This window comes from Haliotis rufescens, unplaced genomic scaffold (genome assembly GCF_023055435.1).
Source record: "Haliotis rufescens isolate VD_foot unplaced genomic scaffold, xgHalRufe1.0.p SCAF_3, whole genome shotgun sequence".
NCBI classification, from domain to species: Eukaryota; Metazoa; Mollusca; class Gastropoda; order Lepetellida; family Haliotidae; genus Haliotis; species Haliotis rufescens.
This window is the reverse complement of record NW_025964001.1, coordinates 55,239,713-55,263,199: the sequence shown is the minus strand read 5'-3', so window position 1 is coordinate 55,263,199 and position 23,487 is coordinate 55,239,713. Positions and strand designations below refer to the sequence as shown.

The 23,487-nt window shown below is 39.1% G+C and overlaps 1 protein-coding gene across 1 annotated transcript; it reads right to left on the bottom strand.

The window, feature by feature from the left end:
* Positions 1-14,665: 14,665 nt before the first annotated feature.
* On the bottom strand, positions 14,666-23,470 carry LOC124148745. Its single transcript, XM_046520002.2, has 2 exons — positions 23,285-23,470; positions 14,666-15,264 (listed from the first exon to the last, which is right to left on the bottom strand). Exons 1-2 carry the CDS (start codon positions 23,464-23,466, stop codon positions 14,826-14,828), a joined length of 621 nt encoding a protein of 206 aa, XP_046375958.2. The 5' UTR covers positions 23,467-23,470; the 3' UTR covers positions 14,666-14,825.
* Positions 23,471-23,487: the final 17 nt, after the last annotated feature.

Below are 23,487 nucleotides of genomic sequence, written 5' to 3'. Positions count from 1 at the left end.
AAATTAAGTTTATTTTCAAAAGTGATTGGTTTTCAAAGTCGCAATTACACACAAAAAGTAATCTCGTCAATTTCATCTCGTGCTAAGTATAGTTGAAAGGTGTTTGAAAGGAGAGTGTTTCATGAGAGGGAGTCATTTGTACTTAGATCACTTACATAATTTATGGCCATCAATACCATGGGATTATTTGTGACATGACATTGCAGGTAGAAAAATTAGTTTTATCTAGCTCTGAATGTAGATGCGTGAATTCATTAATTTTGTATTCATCTTGTGATGATTAAGCGCTTACCCTAAGTACCATCAGAAAATCTCAAACCATATACCCTGATCAATATTCCAGCACATTCATCGCTATGAGAAATTCATGAAACTTAAGATAACGGACATAAGCCCTGTTTTTCCTTATTGATTACCGCAAGTATATTTATCTAAATAAAACAGTGTGTCATTGTTACATATCACTGTTTGCTTGGTGAATAGAGTGTTTGTTCATTAAGTGATGCTTTCAAAAACTCTTAGAGGCAACTAAACAAGAGATACATTTCTCTTGGGAGAGAATAATTCAGCATGTTATGCCTGAAAAATAACATGGTAGAGAAGTGTTTTATCATTCCAGTAACAAACTTCTTCAAAAATGTCCCATTACTACCCCTCTAAAGTCTAGATAATTTGGGGCGACGGGGTAGCCAAGTGGTTTGAGCGTTTCCTCTTCACGCTGTATTCCCTGCCGTGATATCGCTGGAGTATTGCTAAACGCCACGTAAAACCATACTCACTCACTCCCAATATCTTATCTGTGCCCATAACTTAAAATAACATTAAATGTGACCCACTAGGAGAAGAGGGACTATTGGTGCAAGGATACAATTGTGCTGTGACGTCATAAAGACGTTTGTCGTCAACTTACTTCAGTGAAGATCACTATGATACAGACTCTACAAAAAAAATCGTATTTTTCTCTTTTTAGTTTGTATTGTAAAAAAAACATTATTTAGAAACCTTTCAGCATACTATCTACAATTAATTCATCAGACATTATGTCTGAAAACTTATTATTACATAAACAGATATGTCGGAAAATGAGTCCAAATGTTTGAAGTCATGTATCACTGTAATAAATATGAACTGAAGTTTGTGAATTGTAGTTTTGTTTTCCGAAGATGCAGTAAAAGAACATAATAAAAAGTCAAAATGTGATTTTTTTCACCGATAAGGTCCCTTATCTCCTGGCTGGTCACAATATTGTGTGTGTAATTGTCTTAACACAACTGCCAATGTTTGACATAGGGATGAGTGAACGTCAGACAGTCTCGTGTTCATTTGTACACTCCAGCATGATACAGTGATGGATATTTTTAATTGTAAATATTTGTATTATTTGTTTGTATATATTATTTCCATTGTTTTTACTCATTGAGTATTCAGATGAAGCAAAACCACAGGGATGTGGTAACTAGATGGTTTCTGAGATGGAGAAGGGATATTTCTATAAAATACCGTATTCGATGTAATAAGCGCCCCACGGCGATATTCGCTAATAAATTGGCCAGTGAACAATCCTAATTAGCACCCCTTCCAATTGATCAAGGTACACAAGACTTATATATTCGCTTAAAATACGCACTCATCTGTTATATGCACACTTAATTATGGGCAATTAAATTCTGGAAAAATATATCTGTTGTGAAAAAACATTTCAGGCTGTCAGCATAAACCATGAAATTTACCATTTAACTCTGTTTTTTATCACTAAAATAATATTCTAATAAGAGCCCCCTATTTCTAATTTTGAGAGCGCCCTGGGGGCTTATTACGTCGAATACGGTAACACCAAACATTAAAGTGCTGCAAAAGAATCACATATGTCAGTCAGAATCACTGCTACATCTATTTAAGGTAATTTTACCATGAGGCTAAAAAGGTCACTGTTTTTCATGGATTAACATTGTATAATATGTAGATAATAATGGTAGAATAATACAGTAAGATGTTGCCACAATTATATAAAGAAATTGATCATCTTTACAGTTGTGATTAGGCCACAGTAAGGCCAAATGGTGTAAATTAATGTTTGCTATTTCGAAAGCATTTTATTTTGATTTTAACAAAGAAATATACAAAAATATATTTGCAGGCAGCATTCCACTTATGATCCCAAAAACCTACAAATAAATAATTATTGTAGACTTGATGGTAGCACTTCACTTTGTTAACTAACAAGGATTGTTATTGTGAATATTTACCTTGAGTAGCTTGATGTTACCAAGTCTAAATTCTATACAAATATTTGTGTTATTGTATGATAGAGCAAAAATATATTAATCATTATTTGGATGATATCTGACCATGTATTGATCATATGCTGTGATTAAATTAACAATAGATGATGCCATATATTGTATTGCAGTATTAATCATGTAGAAGTCTGACACTTTTTAATCATGAGCAAAGGATATATATTTGAATTATTGATAGAGCTCTGTATTGTAACTGAGCAGCTACTGAAGAACTTTGACAGGTGTTGGCAGGAGTACCAGATTCCCTCCCGCCCTTCCAAACACCGTGAATAATGCAGGCCCGGCAGTAATTAGAAACATGGCGCCTAATATTTCATCTACGGTATTGCATAAGCTGCAGTCACTAATAAATTGACATAAATACACTTCTTATGTTCTTCATACGGAATGTATTTCAAGATAGAGAGTGAATGTGAACATAGTACGAAGAAATTGCAACAAAAATGCTGTCGAGTGTCAATTACCGTATTTGACGTAATAACGCCCCGCTCTAATAAGCGCCCATGGCGATATTTGCTAATACATTGGCTGGGGAACCATCCCAATTGGCACCCCCTCTGATTGATTAATACATAAGACTTATTTATTCGTGTATAATTCACACTCTTGTGTTATAGGCACCCATAATTCAATTCTGGAAAAATATGTTTGTCGTGTATAATACGCACAGACTTTTCTTTTGTATCCAAAATCCAATTGTATCCAATTTTTTCACCAAACTTCTAAAAAGAGCCCCCATTTCTAATTTTAATAGCGCCCTGGGTGCTTATTACGTAGAATACGGTATGTACCGATAAGTGTTAATTAATGAAGCAATTTAAATCTAACATACCCAATGCTTACTGTGTTGTAGCTGTTTTGTACCCAGTGGTTATTGAATTCTGGCGATGCCTATCAGAGACTGGCGCTTATTAGAGGAAGTACAGTACATTATAAGACCGAAATGTTGTAAGTTGGAAATCATTACGAACAGGCTTGTATGTGATGGGAATAAGCTTTTGAAATATTGTAAATGTTTCTGAATTTATTTTTTCACAAATGTATTGTTCTTTAGCTTCATCTGAGTATTTCCAGTTGTAGAAACTTGTTTGATACTTGTGAATATATATATGTCCACTTGCTACTATTAAACTTCCAGAGGGAGGTAATGAACTTGAGAGTGGACTGATATAATTGTTGGCATATTTTTGTTATCGTATTCGACGTAATAAGCGCCCGGGGCGCTCTCAAAGTTAGAAATAGGGGACTCTTAATAGAATATAATTTTGGTGAGAAAAAACAACGTAAGTTGAAAGATTGTAAATTTCGTGGTTTATGCTGACAGCCTGAAAGGATACAAAAGAAAAATATGTGCGTATCATACACAAAAGATATATTTTCCAGAATTTGATTGCCCATATAATTAAGGGTGCATATTATACACGAATAAATGAGTCTTGTGTACATTGATCAATCGGAAGGGGTGCTAATTGGGATAGTTTACTAGCCAATATATTAGCAAATATCACCGCGGGCGCTTATTAGAGCGGGGCGCTTTTTACGTCGAATACGGTATTACTAATTAATAGGAGTGTCATTTTTTCAGTGCATCACAATTTTCATCCGATGCTGTGATACGCGATTATATCAATTCATATTTTACTTTTGTATCAATTTACATTACAAAATAGCCCATCATAATTTCTTGATTTCGCCTATCGTATTGTTACTACAAAACAAACTGCTAAATCTTATTGCATAGCAGAGACAAGCCAAAACCAACAAGTCACACAAGACATGAGAGCAATAATATTTTTTAGCGAGGCCACATGGAACATGGAAGATTTAATGTTAAACAGTGAAGCTTCAGAATCAGGATAATTATATTATCATGATGCAAGTATCACTATATGTACAGATAAACGACATAGGCATAACATGACACCCCTATTAATTAACAAATTCAACCTAGATATAGTTATTTAAATCAATGACTTTATAAGAGCACAGTTTATGCAAGTTTCTGATGAAATCCAGTAGGGCTGGGACGGGTTACTCGGGTACTTGGGTCGGGTGGGTACTGAGTAGGACCCGGGTACCCACAGGACTACCCGGACCCGTGGTTAGTCACGTGATATATTGTTGATATAAAAATTCACTATATAACTACATTGGTTACACGACAAATTTAAGTCTCTAATGTTCGCATTTCTTTATGACTATGAACACGTTCCTTCTGTCTTATATATGTATGAACAAAGCTAAATCTTCAGTCAACTTCTGTGTATGCATGACCACATCGTTTTATACGTGCATCTAGATACATTCTGCCAGGGCTACTGTCAAATTATTCCCAATCGGACATTTTGTACCTATCTCTTGACACCAACAGCGGGTACCTGGGTAGGGTCAGGCAAGAGGGGTGTTGGTACCCAGGTAGTAAATTTGGACTCGTCCCAGGCCTAAAATCCAGGAGTGTAGTCATTACATAATATTGGATTAGGTCATAAAAAATGTTTATTAAATTTATTCAGTAGTTATTTAATATTGATGATACATATATATATACTAGGCCATACATTAATCTGTGCGTTCATGTGCAAAACTTGTACGAGGTATTATATCCATATACAATAGCTTATTTGATTACTCCTGTGACCAATCCAATTGGTAAGACGATATATTATTTAAGACTTTATTTTAAACTATCTCTGCCAAGTTAATTAAAAATATGGCAGGTTAATTACATGGCTTCAAACTGGGACGAAAAGAGGGTTGTCTTGTTCAAAAGCTTTGCACATTTCAAGAAATGTTTCCACTTTTCATGAATATATCTGTGAAAGCAGCAGGGACCGTCCTTTTCAATAATTGTCAGTTTCCCAGTTTTGTAAAATATTGTGCACTTAATTATCAATGTTGCACGTTTGCCAGAATGTACAGGTAAATAGTAGAAAAATCTGAGTGTCTGTTGCTTGGCAATCTCTGTCATGGGAGGCACAGGTGGCCCAGTCGTCCAAGATCACATTGTGCTGTACAGAGTTGCATCCCTTGTGCACGACAGGAACCTGTGATGATGGTTTTGCTTCCATGATTATGTTTGCAGGAACAACATTACGGATATCATTTCTTCTGAATATGTAGCTCGGAAATATCTACATTGGACATTTATCACAACCATTACCTGCTGAAACTTGGTACAAGAACAATGTATGTTTCTCCAGATGGTCGCAAGAACTAGGTCATTGATGCAATAGCAAGCGTAGGCAATCAATTAGTACAATTGAACAATTAAAAAACATGTCAGCAGATAATTGATTTAGTTTCAGTCTTTGAAGACGTCACTTGTCAAAGAAAAACAGATACTTTCTTCAGAAACTTGAAAAAGGATACAATTTTTCAAAATTGTATTTTTACGTAGATTGATTGAGTTAGCAGTGCTTAACGTTTTACGAGGTTTATATGTTTGAAATATTTAGAAAATATCATGTGCCATATTTATGTGAGGGATATCCATTTGTGGTGTCTGTGAACTGGTCGAGTAGTTCTGCTATACCAAGATTGCTTGTATGCTATCACACCCCTAGGCAGATCACCTGCTAAACTACAACCCTACACAAGGCAGATCACCTGCTAAACTACAACCCTACACAAGGCAGATCACCTGCTAAACTACAACCCTATACAAGGCAGATCAACTGCTAAACTACACCCCTACACAAGGCAGATCACCTGCTAAACTACAACCCTACACAAGGCAGATCACGTGCTAATCTACACCCCTACACAAGGCAGATCACCTGCTAATCTACACCCCTACACAAGGCAGATCACGTGCTAATCTACACCCCTACACAAGGCAGATCACCTGCTAAACTACAACCCTACACAAGGCAGATCACGTGCTAAGCTACAACCCTACACAAGGCAGATCACCTGCTAAACTACAACCCTACACAAGGCAGATCACCTGCTAATCTACACCCCTACACAAGGCAGATCACCTGCTAATCTACACCCCTACACAAGGCAGATCACCTGCTAATCTACACCCCTACACAAGGCAGATCACCTGCTAATCTACACCCCTACACAAGGCAGATCACCTGCTAAACTACAACCCTTACACAAGGCAGATCAACTGCTAAACTACAACCCTACACAAGGTAGATCAACTGCTAAACTACAGACTGTGTTTAAGCTGAAATCAGGTCCTAACATAATGGTCCTCAGTTGACAAAATGTCACCTGTTTAAATATTTGAAATTCTTGAAATTTAAGAAGAAAATTATTACACTAATTACCCTCATTGACTTAGCTGAGCTGATTGGAATTCCATTTTCTTATCAAAAAGTGTTTAAAAATTTGACAACATATGTCATTGGAACAACTACATCGTACACGCGAAGGCGTCAGTACAGAGGTACTGATGCCCTAGTGGGCCTGGGATCCCGACAGCATGGGTTTAATTCTTCATGTGGGTATATTTCCATATTGTGTTCCATGTCAGGTGTGGCTGGTTCATCCCCAGCTAGAAGCAGAGTCAAGACACGCACTCACTCCACTTAATAGCAGAGAACATGTCTGATGCTCAAATATGTATTCCATAGTCTTACGATTCTTTGAAACATACCATCATTGAAGACATGTGGAGTGATGTGTGTCAGTTGTAATAAATCCTGATTTCCATTGGTGCAGAATAGGCCATGGTGGTCTACTTAAGATGTATTCATGTGACGCTATCCTCATGTCGATTCTGTCCCGACAATGGTTTTTACAATAACCTATACAGGAATTTCATCATTAACTGTGTGAATATGTTTGAAATGTTTGTTCAGTTTGAATGTCCGATTTTTTCATGCCTTGAACTGATCATGTTGATTGGAAATAAAATAATCTAACCAAGACGGTCTAATGTTTTGCTTGGTATTGATCATCTTCCCGAGGCAAGAGAGTTAACTGACTTTAAAAGTCCAGTTTCCACCCTTGCCGAACTAGGCTGGTATTATGGAGTTACATTTTGGCTGGACTAACGAGTCTATGCATAGTCCAATCAAAATCGCGCACCGAAATCGAAATCCGGTTCGTAAAGTGTCATGCAGATTTCAGTCGACTGCAGCATTTGCAAAACATGTGCACCGCTAACTCGTTGTCAACAGATATTTTCCAAATCTTTTCATGTTTTTAATCAAGGTGCTCACGTGATTTGATGCACTTCGCAATGTAAGACTCGTTTTATCTCAATATAGATCTTGATTATGGATCAGATCGTCTTGACTGGGCGCCACCGTTTTGTTTGAAGCAGATGCAAGTGATAAGAGAGGTTGAATCTGATTGGTCAATAGGAGAGGCATAGAAAGCACATAACTCATAATAGCCACTGGTGGCGCTACGATCGAGCCCAGGAATTTCAGCGTAGTTCGGCAAGGGTGGAAACTGGACTTTTATAGTCAGTTAACTCTCTTGCCTCGGGAAGATGGGTATTGATCCGTTGGTATTCATGGACTGGAGCTTGACAGTAAGCGTGTGCTCAACTGATATGAGGCAGGATGTATGTGTGATGTGATTTATAAAATTGACTTCAATATTTTATGTGTCTATGCGGGGCGGTCGGGTAGCCTAGTGGTTAAAGCGTTCGCTCGTCACGCCGAAGACCCGGGTTCGATTCCCGGCATGGGTACAATGTGTGAAGCCCATTTCTGGTGTCCCCCGCCATGATATTGCTGGAATATTGCTAAAAGCGGCGTAGAACCATACTCACTCACTCACTCACTTATGTGTCTATGCATACCGTGTAATTTAAATCTGCAACTTCTTTCAGTGCAGTAATACAATACAAGTCTCACACATTCTATTATCAACCAATCCAGCAACAAGGAGAAAACAGCACATGAGAATTTTGTCTCTTCATTCAGTAGGGAATAACATTGAAGTTAATGTTAACTACTGTTAATCTTGAAATTTATGCATCTCCAAATTAATACGACTGGAATGATACCTATTCTACCTTAATCCAATCAAACAGCTAATGACTGCTTCTTAGCACTGAGTTAAACATTTAGGTAATAACAATAACAGTGTTTTCCTAACAACAACACACAGTTTATATGTTTATTCTGATGACTGGCAATTAAGGAAGTTCAAAGGCAATAAACAAAATTGAACCAACAACACTTCACTGATTGGAGTGGTCAATGACGCCTAGTTTGACACGAGTGGGTAGAACTCTTGACCCCAGCAGTGATAACTCACCAGATACCTATTGTGTAATTCCTATTCTGTAAATGACATTGTTATCCCCCCCCCGGCATAAAATGTATATATGCCTCACACAGGAGGCCCCTTCTTTGAAAAAAGATCATGGCACCAATTCTTGAACTCAGTCTTGATAAGTATCTCTTAGATAAGCTTACTTTCATTTATGTATCTTAAGAAGTTTCTGAGAAAAGCCTGTCCCCATTGCAGACACTATGCACGAAGTAAAATAACATTGATCAAGGGCCGTAACTGTGTAAAAGAAATATTTTACGGCACCAATTTTCTAACTCTGTCTCGACAAGTATCTCTTAGATGAGCATGCATACTTTCATTCATGTAAATTCATCAGTTTCTGTAAAACCTGTCCCCATTTAATGCAATATAAGTTAAAAAGCACTGAGCAAGGGCCATAACTCTGTGAAAATATTATTTATGACATAAATTTTCGAACTCATTTGAGATCCTGACCAGTAACATCAAGGTGTAAAATTCCATTTCTCTAACTCGGTTCCTCTATCAATCTATTTGTGGTCATTTATGGAAACAAATGCAAAACAAATTGCTTGGTTAGCCAATCAAATGTCACGGAATCAGTTTTAATATAATTCTTACAAAATCTCTACCTCTGTTACATAAATCCTGTATTTGGGCTTCAATCACACTAACTAAAATTTTCAACAGACGTCCTCTTCACTGTCAATTACACACAACTAGTTGTCGCCAGGTAGTCTTGCAGCTACCCAAGCCATGACATCATATTGGCAGCAATATCACTTTTTTCCTGTGTGTGCTAGAGTCAACACCTACTATACTAGTAGTAACGATCTAGCACTTAGTGGTAAGTCACATCAATCTAAGATTATTTTAATAGTTTTCTATAATAACAGACATATAAGTATACATTAATTTTGCTGCTGAAGTAATAACAGCACGCACGTAAGTAAGTTTGGTGCTCTTTGTGAGGTCTCCCTCTACCCCCTGGTGCAAGAAGTGTGTCCGGTTCATGGTCACAGGGGATCCTCATGAAAGCTGCACGAAGTGCAGAGGCACTTCTTGTAATAAGGATAAAAGATGTGAGAAGTGCGTCAACACATCTGATAAGATCTTCTCCAAGATGGCCGAGGCTGCGACTAAGGCCAAGAGATGTGAGGCCGCTAAGAAGGTGGAAAACATCTCAGCTGAGTCTTATTAATCAACTATTCCAGCAACAACGGGAGATGATGAAATGCATGTTCAAGACAAAACTCTCAGTGCTGGATGAAGAAATCCAATCTTCCTACACGGCCGTAGGGCCTTCTTCAGATGACCAGCAAGCTAGGCTGTACGGCCATCCAGCCCACCACCAAGCCGACCAGCTATTCGGGTATAAGGCAGCAGGCTTTGATATACCATGCCACATTACCGTACAAGAGCCTCATGGTATCTATGGACCAGCCGTCCACGGCAATCAAGCTATCTAGACAACCGACCAGCCAGCATAAGACACCGTACGGTGGTTACATAGACTCCATGGGCCTGCCTTTCATGGCAACCCAGCCGACCGACAAGCAGTCAAGCCAGCCTTTAACACACTGTATGGTTGTCGCACAGACTCCATGGCTCTGCCGCCAACGTTAGGACACCGTACAGCTACACCACGGACTCGCTGTGAGGAGTTGCGTCCCTTGGGCACGCCAGAAACCTATGATTGTGGGTTCAAATCCTGGTTCGCCCCAGTTATGTTCCTAGGTTGGTCAGCACCATACCCGTGCTCATGGGTTTCACCGAAGTGGTAAACGTCTGAGACCTGCATCACCTCGGACTTTCCTCCCACATTAAGCTGACATGACGCGATATAACTAGAATATTGTTAAAAGCGGCGTTAATCCCAACTCACTCACTCACTACTATTGTCAGAATGCAAGAAGACTTACTCTCCTCACAAGTTTGGATGTCTTCACAACTCCTATGGCTACAGCGTCAACAACGTTTAGCCCACATCCGATCAAGAGCTGTTTCTAACCAGACCAAGAGGTTGATAACAACAAAACCTGTATCAGCTACCACAACATTCAACAGAAACAGACACGTGATAGATGAAGTGAGACAAGACACTGCAGAACAATTCCAAACTACAACTATAGTCTGGAAGGTAATTTAAAGTACCCACGTTTACTACAATATCTGAAAAACTATCAGACCTACTCCAGTCAAAGTTGGTTTGAAATTATTAAACAGTCATACATAACTGGATATTACATTTAAAGACAATCGGTGCATGAATAAAAAATCTGTCTATTTAGCTATCACTATATTTCATCAACAACCAGACCTGTTCGTCACGGGTGGAACAAGCATTCATTGAAACAGCCATCTGCATAATGCTACCCCTGCGTCACAGGGCCATATGACACAGTTGAACCAATCAACTCAACTCGAACGGGTGCACGGGAATCACGCACGCACGAATACAGTGTTAGCAGATCCCACCAGATATGTCCCCCGGACATATTCTGGCAGATATGCAATGGAGGTAAGAATTATCGAACAGTAGTTATCATTGTTTATACTTCTAAGAATACTACCTCTATTACATACAAATTACTCCAACCTCCCCAATTCATCTACCTCTAGTATTAGATGAGGGAAAAAAATGATATGGCCGCCATTGTGAGGTCACGGCCTGGGTAGTTACGAGACTACTTGGCAGCAACTAATTGTGTCATGTGTAGGCCTGTACATTTGCTTGCTTGTTTTTATTTGTTGCTTAACCGCTGCGTTCAGACAAATCCAGCCTTATGATGGCGGTCTGTAAATACTCGAGTTTGGACCAGACAGTTCAGTGATTGGCATCATGAGCATCGATTCATCAATCCTAAAAGGGCAGGGCAGCAATGTAAGTACCATGCTGAATGACTGTCAAAACATTTGTCACAATTCCTTATGTTGTCACAGTGAATGGATTGGGCAAAGGTGTCGCAAAGGCCTCACAATTTGTGTGTTCAAATTCCAGATTCACCATGATTTGTCAGCAACATTATGCACACATGTTGTCAAATAATTGAAATACTGTTGAAAACACTTAAACCCAACTCACTCACTCACTATGAATGGACGGATGGAAAAGTATCACCCCTACCCTATTACTTTGTTTGTTTTGTTTGTTTGTTTGTTGTTTAACGCCGCACTCAGCAATGTTCCAGCTATATGAGCGCGGTCTGTATGTAATCGAGTCTGGACCAGACAATCCTGTGATTGACATCACGAGTTTCAATCCATGCAATTGGGATACGATGACATGCATCAACCAAGCCAGCGAGCCTGACCACCCGCTCCCGTTAGTTGCCTCTTACGACAAGCATAGTCACCTTTTACAGCAAGCATGGGTTGCTGAAGACCTATTCTACCCCGGATCTTCACGGGTCCCTACCCTATTACTGTGGTGACATCGACATTTATACCGTTTATGGTTAATTCAATAAACAAACCTACCATCAAACTGAATGTTTAACAGCCTGCCCACACTGGAAACCTCCAGCTTCCACCACCTTTGTAGATTCAGGTTTACAATCAAAGGGACGTAACTCTGATTAGAATCTCAGTCATAAATGAGTCAGAGGACTGATATTGGCGTACAATATGAAACACACATAAAATATTCCATGTTCCACAGAAAGTTTGTGTCCCTGCCCACAGGCAGATCCCAAGGGGTTCAGACCCCCCGCTCTTGAAAACCAAATGTATGTTGTAGGCAGTAAAATTTTCTGACATGATCCAAAAACATACATAAGGCTAACATGAGTGAAAAGGAAGATTGTTCGAACAAGTCTAATTATGAACAAGTCTGTGACATATTTTTGGCAAGCTTGTACTTTCTTTTCTACATCTCCTAACACAGATTGGGACAAAGACTCAGTAAGTTTTCTTACAAAAATAATCATTTTTGACACATTTAGCCTTATCTATACCCACAGTTTTACTAATACTACAAGGCTTGTCGAGATCCAGGGTAGAATAGGTCTTCAGGAACCCATGCTTGCTGTAAAAGACGACTATGCTTGTCGTAAGAGGCGACTAACTGGATCGGGTGGTCAGGCTCGCTGACTTGTTTGACGCATGTCATCAATCCCAATTGCATGGATCGATGCTCATGTTGTCAATCACTGGATTGTCTGGTCCAGATTCGATTACATACAGACCGCCATCATATAGCTGGAATATTGCTGAGTGCGGCATTAAACAACAAACAAACTAATAGTACAAAACAGTTCCTACTGTAAGAACACATATGAAAGTGTTTATGAAAGCGCAGAGTCTGTAGATCAAAAAGGGCCATGAAATTAAGGCCTCAATTATGTAACTGCGGAGGATGTTTCAGTTTGTCATCCACAGGAACTTAAAGCAGGCCTTCCAATGAAAACTGACAGACTGCAACAGAAACTGTCACATGTCTACAACACACAAGGAATCGGAGACCGCCTCCATGGTCTAGTGGTAGAGCGTCCGCCCAGGGAGCGGAAGGTCCGGGGTTCGATCCCCGGCCGCATCATACTAAAAGTTGTTAAAAGATGGTACTTGTTATTACCCTGTCTGGTGTTCGGCATTAAGGGGTTAAAGCAAGGACTGGTCGGCTCGGAGTCAGTATACTGTGTCTGAGCGGGGTATTCATGTTAAACTGCGGCATGGTATCTCAGTGAGCTAGTACTATAAATAGGCATCACTCCGGTCTAGTACAAGCAGCCACACACACACACGTACATGCACGTTGCTATATAAGTGCAATAATCTTGGACGCGACGTTAAACCCAATTTCACCTCACAAGGAATTGGCAACAGAAAACAATGAGAACATAACCCAACACTAAGAAACAGCATCATAAATCTGAGAATATGTTGCAGAAAACATGCAAACGGAAACACTTCAACACACAGACTGCAGCCTTCTAAACTGGGCATGGGCAGAACAAGAAAGAAGTTCACAGTCGTGTCATGACATCCTCCCAAGGAAAGGGAGTTAACTGACTATAAAAGTCCAGTTTCCATCCCTGACGAATTGGGCATGGGCAGAACAAGAAAGAAGTTGACAGTCGTGTCATGACATCCTCCTAAGGAAAGGGAGTTAACTGACTATAAAAGTCCAGTTTCCATCCCTGACGAATTGGGCATGGGCAGAACAAGAAAGAAGTTCACAGTCGTGTCATGACATCCTCCCAAGGAAAGGGAGTTAACTGACTATAAAAGTCCAGTTTCCATCCCTGACGAATTTGGCATGGGCAGAACAAGAAAGAAGTTCACAGTTGTGTCATGACATCCTCCCAAGGAAAGGGAGTTAACTGACTATAAAAGTCCAGTTTCCATCCCTGACGAACTGGGCATGGGCAGAACAAGAAAGAAGTTCACAGTCGTGTCATGACATCCTCCCAAGGAAAGGGAGTTAACTGACTATAAAAGTCCAGTTTCCATCCCTGACGAATTGGGCATGGGCAGAACAAGAAGGAAGTTCACAGTCGTGTCATGACATCCTCCCAAGGAAAGGGAGTTAATTGACTATAAAAGTCCAGTTTCCATCCCTGCCGAATTGGGCATGGGCAGAACAAGAAAGAAGTTGTCAGTCGTGTCATGACATCCTCCCAAGGAAAGGGAGTAAATTGACTTTAAAAGTCCAGTTTTCATCCCTGACGAATTGTGCATGGGCAGAACAAGAAGGAAGTTGACCGTCGTGTCATGACATCCTCCCAAGGAAAGGGAGTTAACTGACTATAAAAGTCCAGTTTCCATCCCTGACGAACTGGGCATGGGCAGAACAAGAGGGAAGTTGACAGTCATGTCGTGAGGATCAAGATTTTGTTGCAGTCTATCAGTTTTCATTGGTGCGTGTAGGCCTGTAAAATGTTGAAAATCAAAAGCTGCATGCTACCTTCTAGGCATGGGCAGTCTGAGTTGCATCCCTTACGAGTGGAAGGATCCTATGAGAATCCTATGATGGGTTGGAATCCCAGATTCATATACCTATTCCTTTGTTTTCCAGCACAATCCCTATGCTCATGGGTTTTACCAAGATGGTAAATGTCTAAGACATGCATCACTTCTGGCTTTCTTCCCAAACATTAAGTGTCCCATGGGTGTTCAAAGCAACGCTAAATAAAACTCAATCACTTGTCCCAAATCTTTATTTGAAAATTAATCAGTTCACATAGCTGAAATAGAAATTACCAGTACATGACAAAATAGGAAATATTTTTTTCAATATCACAATAAACAATATACAAATATATCTCGCAAATACATATGTACAAAAATAAGTCTTGATGGTCACATGGCCACATAGTCTTCAGACACACCACTGTCAACTGTTGTCTCCGATTTACTATCATGTACATGATCTGCTGACCGTGGCTTTTTAGCATAAGCATGTAAATTGTAGCGTTCAATATCATCAATGACTCTGAAGTATCTGTTCCCATGATCCTTTGTTGCCTTGGCTACAGGATGTGGTGCCAGTGCCTCCATCACTGAAGCAGCAGAAGCCAGAATCTCCAGTGGATTGTCTGATTTAGCGTAATGCTTAGTACTGCCACCCATTTTCCTTGACTGCCTCGTTTTCCTCACATCAGAAGCCTCATCTTGAGGAGTGTCCTGTCCCTCCTTCAGGTTCTCGGTCCAGTGAAATCTGGATGGTCCCCTCTCCTTGCCATGGGGGAAGTGCCAACTGCAAACTCGCGTATTAGGTGTTGGGTCAAAGTCATCTCGCCTGAAATGACACAAACAGAGTATGTAAGAGAGAATAAGTCTACTTTATCATCCAAAACTAAAACTGGCTCCCACAGGAGATATTGCTTGGATGAGATCAACCAATATCTACATTGTAGATGTCGCTGCAATGAAATTGCATCACAATGCTTTGCAGACCAATGTGACATCATTGGTTACCATGACGTCACAATCAAATGACATCACTAGTAGTTCTGCTACTGAAGCTGTTGGCAGTACTTTTTAAACTTAAGACACTGCTTATTACCATCTACAAAATGAAAATGGTGGAAGAATGATGTTGGATGATAAATAAAATCTCACCCGAGTGTCTATTGACATCAACTTGGTTTATTACCATATGTAAGTATCATAACATAATTATTACCATATGTAAGTTTTATAACATAATTATTACCATATGTAAGTTTTATAACAATTATTACTATATGTTAGTTTTATAACATAATTATTGCCATATGTAAGTTTTAGAACATAATTATTACCATATGTAAGTTTTAGAACATAATTATTACCAAATGTAAGTATCATAACATAATTATTACCATATGTAATTTTCATTACATAACTATTACCATATGTAAGTTTCATAACATAATTTTACCATATGAAAGTTTTATTACATAATTATTACCATATGTAAGTTTCATAACATAACTATTACCATATGTAAGTTTCATAACATAATTTAACCATATGAAAGTTTTATTAGAACATAATTATTACCATATGTAAGTATCATAACATAATTATTACCATATGTAAGTTTTAGAACATAATTATTACCATATGTAAGTTTTAGAACAAAATTTGATATATGAGCTCTGCAGTAAGCAGCTGAAACGACCCCACAAGATTACTGTTACAGTAAACTACACTTATATCGAATTGTTGGATGGAACGAACAGGGTTTTTTTGTCCTGCAATTTGCTGTATATAACTACGGTTATAATGAACTAGAATTACTGTTCCCCTTGTGTTCGTTATAACCATAGATTACTGTTATTTTGCTTTGAAAAATGAAATAATATAATTACAATGAATATATAGAACTATTTTTATCTTTTTTAAAATGAGTTTGCATCTTTTTTTATAATAAATAGGGGACAAATGTGTAAATTCTGGTCTGAAATGCCCTTATTGAATTCAAACACAGAGCCATGAAAATTGACCCCTCGAAAAGCTGCATAAACAAGAGGTCACCCTGACTGCTTACAGTATTCTGTAAATAATTTCGGCTTCACAATTAACCTAATATTAATGAATAAAAAACAATCTTAACTTGAGAGAATTCAGAATTTGGTGTTGCTAGTCGGAGTAGTTAGTAGATTCCGCCATCGTTGATTACACACACAAATCTTGGGAGCGAGATTTGAGAACAACGACCTATGTTTTGACCATGGTCAACTTTAAGTAGCATAAGGAATTAGATCAATATGTAAATGTTAGTGCTATTTGTCCTGCGAGTATTTAAATAACAGCAAGCCTTGAGATTGACATTCTCACTTAGTGTCATATTCCTGCAACATCATGAATCCCACTAACTCAGATATACCGTATTTGACGTAATAAACGCCCAGGGTGCTCTCAAAATTAGAAATGGGGGCTCTTATTAGAATATTATTTTGGTGAAACAAATAGTTAAAGGATAAATTTTGTGGTTTATATGAAATGTTTATAAACGACAGATATATTTTTCCAGAATTTAATTGACGATAATTTAGGGTGCATATAACACACAAGTGTGTATTATACGCGAATAAATAAGTCTTGTGCACATTGATCAATCAGAAGGGGTGCTAATTGGGATTGTTCACTAGCTCATATGTTAGTAAATATCGCCGAGAGGAGCTTATTTCGTTGAATACGGTAAATATTATTTGTAAACTACTTTTGTACATGGGCCCAAGGCATTATACTGATATCCAAGATAGCCTTGACCTTTGATAAACATGCCACTTACATAATACTAAAAAAATATATATTCCAAAAAAATGAATCACCTCGAGGGGGTTGCACATTAAACTTGGGAGTGCACTATACTAAAAAAATAGGTACATTTGAGGTGGTAGAATCTGTTAAGATGACGTAAATGCAAATATAAAGTTCCATGTCTGTAGAGGTATTAAATGATGCCTCAAAAGCTGACAATGTCATAACTATGTCCTATAGACACCTCAATGCTGACCTCAAATCCTGGAGAAGGCATTTACAAAGTTTTATGATACAGCTTTTTGAAGAGAAAGTGTACCCACAAACTTTCACTGACATTTCTCTCTCTCATGACCTTGACCTCTGATATTCTGATGAGGTGCAAAACAAATTCCCAGGACCGCTTGGAAGAAGTCCATGAAGGATATATTCTGATGTCAAGAACCCTAGCATATTAGACCAAAGAAACTCCCTTCTTTCATATATTTTGTCAGAAAAAATTAAACGCTTTTAGAATTTTCTGGGAACCTGTTCTGCACCAGACTCACTGTGCAGTCAAGAAAGTACTGGAAATTCATTTGATATTTGATGGCCGATTAAAAGCCGTTAATGGTGCGATACATGTCCGCTCCGGTGAACATGTTTTAAACTGGATCCGAGTTCCATAAGCATTTCTTCGTGACACCATGGCTGGGATAATTCAAACAAACTTTCAGCTACATAGGCCTTGTAGTTTAAGACAAGATGTCACAAATGCAGTGATATGCCTAAAACATATTACGTTATTCTGAAAAAAAACATGTACCTGGTGCTTAAAGCTTCAGAGGAGATATAAAAAGTGTAACAGTTACTTGTTACAAACTATAGCTGTGTTACCATGGTTACAATTCTGAAGTCGCCATAGTATACCAACAATACTTCCTGCAGGAAACTATTTACAAGTATGGCTGCCAGATGGAAAGTCGGATTCAAACCTCTTGGACAAATTCAGGTAATAAGCATGTGAACTTTAAGTCTAATTGGTCTAATGGTTTCTGAGCAGATTATATTTACAGTGCAAAAAATGCCTTTTAAGAAAATTTAGGAGCATGGTCAAAGTGCAAAGGTCACAATGTAAAATATTGCCAAAATAGGACATATATGTTGAGCCCTTACACTTGCACCAATTTTCATTACATTTGGAGTGTGAGTGAGTTTGATTTTACGCCGCGTTTAGCAATATTCCAGCAATATCATGACAGGGGACACCAGAAATAGGCTTCACACATTGTACCCATGTCGGGAATCGAACCCGGGTCTTCGGTGTGACGAGCGAATGCTTTAACCACTAGGCTACCCGACCACCCCATTACATTTGGAACAAGACATGACTGATTAATTGCCATAAACAGGTCTTTCAACACAGCTGCCATGGATGCACATATTGAAAATCAGATTCAAAGTTCTTTAACTAATTTGGTGTCATCATTGGTTGAAACAAGCATGTGAAGTTTCAACTTCATTGGTCCAATGGTTTCTAAGAAGATGTTTATGACGCATGACAGACAAGTCACTACAGTCAAGTCTCGTAAATCCGACACACGTTATCCGACACTAATGATGGGAACTGATTAAATCAGTGCTATTTAGACCTGTTAATCCCACTCCGACACACCCTCTCGTTAATCCGACACAGTGATCAGAGTACTCCGTGGTCATCTGCCCGCGAGTACACAGCCCCGTGTTTTGATGCGAGATGAGTCGGCTGGTAGCTGCATACTTCAACAACTGCAACGAACGTTGATACATGTACTACCTAATTTCTTTTATCCGACTTACCAGTTAATCCGACATAATCATATGCAACCAAAAATGTCGGATTAATGGGACTTGACTGTACATAAGCTCACTTGAATTTAAGTCAGATGAGCTAAAAATGGATTTATTAGGGTTATTTCCATGTCTGTGTCAGTGTATACAGGATGAATAAGAATTACGCTAGTCATGAATACAGATGTGACAAAAATATCAATCCAGAAATTGGTAAGTATTTAAAATAAATGGCAAGTAAGAAAAGCTCAGTTGGAATATAAATGTCATACAAACTAGGGCTGGGACGGGTAACTCGGGTACCCAGGTCGGGTGGGTACTGAGGAGGACCCGGTACCAACAGGACTACCCACACCCGTGGTTAGTCACATGATACATTGTCTAATGACTAAAATTATCTGCAACTCTATGGTTACACTACAAGTCACTAATGTTCGCTTTTCTTTCTGACTATGCACCCATTCCTTCTGATTTGTCAAATGGTTGAATAAAGATATAACATCAGTGTCTGCATAACCAGGTTGTTTAATACATGTATATACATTTTGCCAGGGCTATGCTAAAAAAGTTCCCAATCGGACATTTTGAGACATCTCCTGAGACCTACAGTGGGTACCGGGTAGGGTTGGGTAATAGGGGGGCGGGTACCAGAGTAGTAAATTTGGACTCGTCCCAGCCCTAATACCATCATATAACATAAACTTTCAGTTGTTCAAATATTGGGTCCATTTTGAATATTACCTTTATCCAAAATTTGGGATAAAAAAATTCCCATGATACTCATTGATTTTTCCTGAGAGAGAGCTTACATCAAGAAGGAAGGTGCAAGACAATACTTTAGGAGAGATTTTACAGTATGTAGAAGCGACCATGTCAGAGATGGAGAGCAGAGTGCTGCTGATAGGACGTAGTATTGGTTCCTCATCCTCACACAAAAGAATACAATCTGATGATGGGTGATGAAGGACTGAGTTTTTGAATACTGTAAATCTTGAAATTAACGTGAGCGTGAATTAAATGCGAAAAATGCAAGTGGTCTTTGCTCGCATTTTTAAACATCGTATTTATATCAACAATAAGACATTTTGGATAGCAAATATACCAACTTAGACATACTCTGATGTATTCCACACCACTGTTTATTGAGCAGCACATGTATATAAAGTATATAAACAATGTCATTCAAACACTAGTTACGTCCTGTGAATTGTCACTGCTGGGGTCAAGATAAGAGTTCAACTCACTTATGTCATCACTGATCACAAGTCCAGACAGGCGCCACCCTTCATTCTAGCCAGCTCGCATGTATTGTTTTTGCAGAAGTACTTTACTCAGCGCTATTTGGTGTGTGATTGGATTAATGTAAGGTTGGATTAAGGTGAGGATTCTAAACCTGACTGATGACATCTTTAGATAGAAATCCACTGATGCTTGAGAGGAGGGGGTGTCGCGTTCATATTGAGTCGCATTTTTGGCTAGGGTCCAGTGGTATCATTCTTTTGGAGACACATTAATTTCACAATTTACAGTAACCCGTTAATCTCGTTTAACTTTTGAGTACTGTACTAATGGAGGCTGGGAGGTTACAGGCCAGCAAAGCCACATTTCGAAAATAGATAGCCCAAATTGATGTGGCTCTCGCGGCAGTGGTTATGGTTGCGTGATTGTATAATGTGGCTCTCGCGGCTATGCTGTCCAAACATGCTTTGTGATTCTAATAGGTTACCGTATATAACAAAACAAATCTTGTTTTCTCATTTTTTATTCAACAAGGATAACATATTCATCAAAACTTTACATTGATGAATATGAATAGCATATGAATATCATAATGGATTTAATGTCATTACTGCAGATGAAGGAGGTCGCCCACGTGGTCAGCATATTCCATCTCACTCAGGTGTTGGTTCAGGAGCTGGATCTTGAGGGACGCAATACGTGCATCGATTGCCTTGTACTTTTTTCTTCGTTAAGGTTCTGACCACTGGTGAGAGAGTTTCAAGACTGCAACCTCTTTGAGTGACTGCTCTCGCTGAAATAGCTTCACTACCTCCTAGATGTTCGGGTGGCACTTCTTGGCAAGTTTCTTTATCTTGTTGTGCCACACTTCAAGGTGATTGTTGGTACGGTGGCCTTGGTTTTCGAAATGGTTCAAAATCTCTGGCATGAAGGCCCCTCCTTGAACCCAACTGGTTGTCACGTAGTCCATGAAGGCAGTCACTTTAGGGCCAGCAGGAGAGTCAGCAATGGCATCAAGTCACACATCATCCACTTTGTCACGAGGTAGTAGAGGGAGGGCAGCAGCTCTTCTCACCAGCTTCTTCACCTCCTCATCTTCCTTATAGCCCATCACCAGACCTTCTTTCTGCACCCTCCTCCAGATACATTGGGTGAAGTGAAAGAAACACCCTCTAACTAATGTCCCAGGAAATACATCAGTCACGGCATTGTGAGCTGCACGTTCAAAGTCCAACTAATGTGGGACACTCATTTAAAGGTATCTCTAAAGAACACCACGCTTAATAATTTAAATGTGGGACACTCATTTAAAGGTATCTCTAAAGAACACCACGCTTAATAATTTAAATGTGGGACACTCATTTAAAGGTATCTCTAAAGAACACCACGCTTAGTAACTTAAATGTGGGACACTCATATAAAGGTATTGGTAATCGGATTAAGTAATTACCCGCTAGAATAGGTGAAATGCACTCAGCTGAAAATGTGGCTCTACCGGCAATAGCCATTTCTGAAATGTGGCTCTCCCGGCTAGACGCCGGCTGGGATGGGTACCCTAGGTTATTGAATTGAATGAATTACCAGACCCATGTTTGCAGATAAAGAAATATACCCTTCATAATGAGTCCCATGTTTCATTTTCTGTTTAGATAGATTTATTAGAAGTTTGTGGCAAAGACAAAACTTACCGGGACCTTAAAAGTATTCAAGTGCCAATATATATTTCATGCATGTAGTGAACAAGAGGGTCACGATTCAAGTTACTAGTTTCCTAGGCAAAGACGTAAATGTTGATGCAGTAAATGGACACCAAGGTTTTCCACAACAAACTGAACTTAATGTCCCAGGCTTCCACCTGTAACTCCAGATGTTGTCTTCCTGCCTCACTATCTTGCCAGTTCAGACATACCTATGACAATTCCGTGGTCTAGTGGTAGAGCGTCCGCCCGGAGAGCGGAAGGTCCGGGGTTCGATCCGGTACTTGTTGTTACCCTGTCTGGGGCTCGACATTAAGGGGCTAAAACAAGGACTGGTCGGCTCGGAGTCAGTATACTGTATCTGAGTGGGGTATTCATGTTAAACTGCGACATGGTATGTCAGTGAGCTAGCACTATAAATCGGCATCAGTCAGGACTAGTACAAGCAGCCACACACACACACGTACATGCACAGCGCTATATAAGTGCAATAATCTTGGACGCGATGTTAAACCCCATTTCACCTCACCTCACCTATGACAATTCATCAAATTAGTGATGGGGATAGACGAAATAATAATATTGTTATTTACTTCTTATGTTTTTCAGGGTAAGTTACATAACAAAGTAGATATTTAGTTTTGTGAAATGATTTAAGTTTGAAATACTACCAAACCCTACTTAGATATTTCCCTGTCCATATTCCCAGCCTGTATTTCTACCTGTCCCAGCCCTAACGAGTGTGCGCAAATCCAGAGCCATGACCATGATTACAGGTGTCACTCACATGTTTATTTTTGAGTCGCAGTTATCATATCATTAGGACACATACTCTTTATAAAGATAATACTAATTTAAACAACTGTTCATTTAAAAAAATTATCATAGGCCCTATACATACATTTTCGACATTGTTTTGGAACTGTCTCCAAGATATCAGAGACTACGTTATGTTTACGCCCCTTGTGATATATTGCTACACTAACCTACTATCAATGGCATACTGGTCAGCTTGCTTACATTGCTTGATATAGGACTAGCAGGCCCGTTGATGGTAGAAAAGCGAAGCAATGTAGTATTTATTAAGTACCAAAACCTGCATTAACATTGCGTGAGACGAATCGTAAGGTCCAACTCTGGAAGACGTCATGCACTTAAAAGTTTCTACACAGAACATAACATGGGCTGAATGTAACTACAACTGTCTAAAGCAAATCCTCCTTATGCCTAAATCGCAGGAAAAGTCATCAAGGCAACATTAGCCCAATAAACCACACTGACAACAGACATGATGTTAAAAATGAATTAATCGGTGTCTCTTACTGAATCATCAAGATCCATTTCCTTCGAGTCGCAGGATTCGCAGGGAAACGATAAAATGACAAATGAGGATTTGTTTCACTTCTATTTCTGCACTGTGGAACACAACAGTGTGGCATGTTCCTTGCTTTCTGTAACAAACATGTCGTCAAAATGGACCCGGAAGAAACATAGTCACGTGACATGAACGTCGCCGGAAGCTAAAT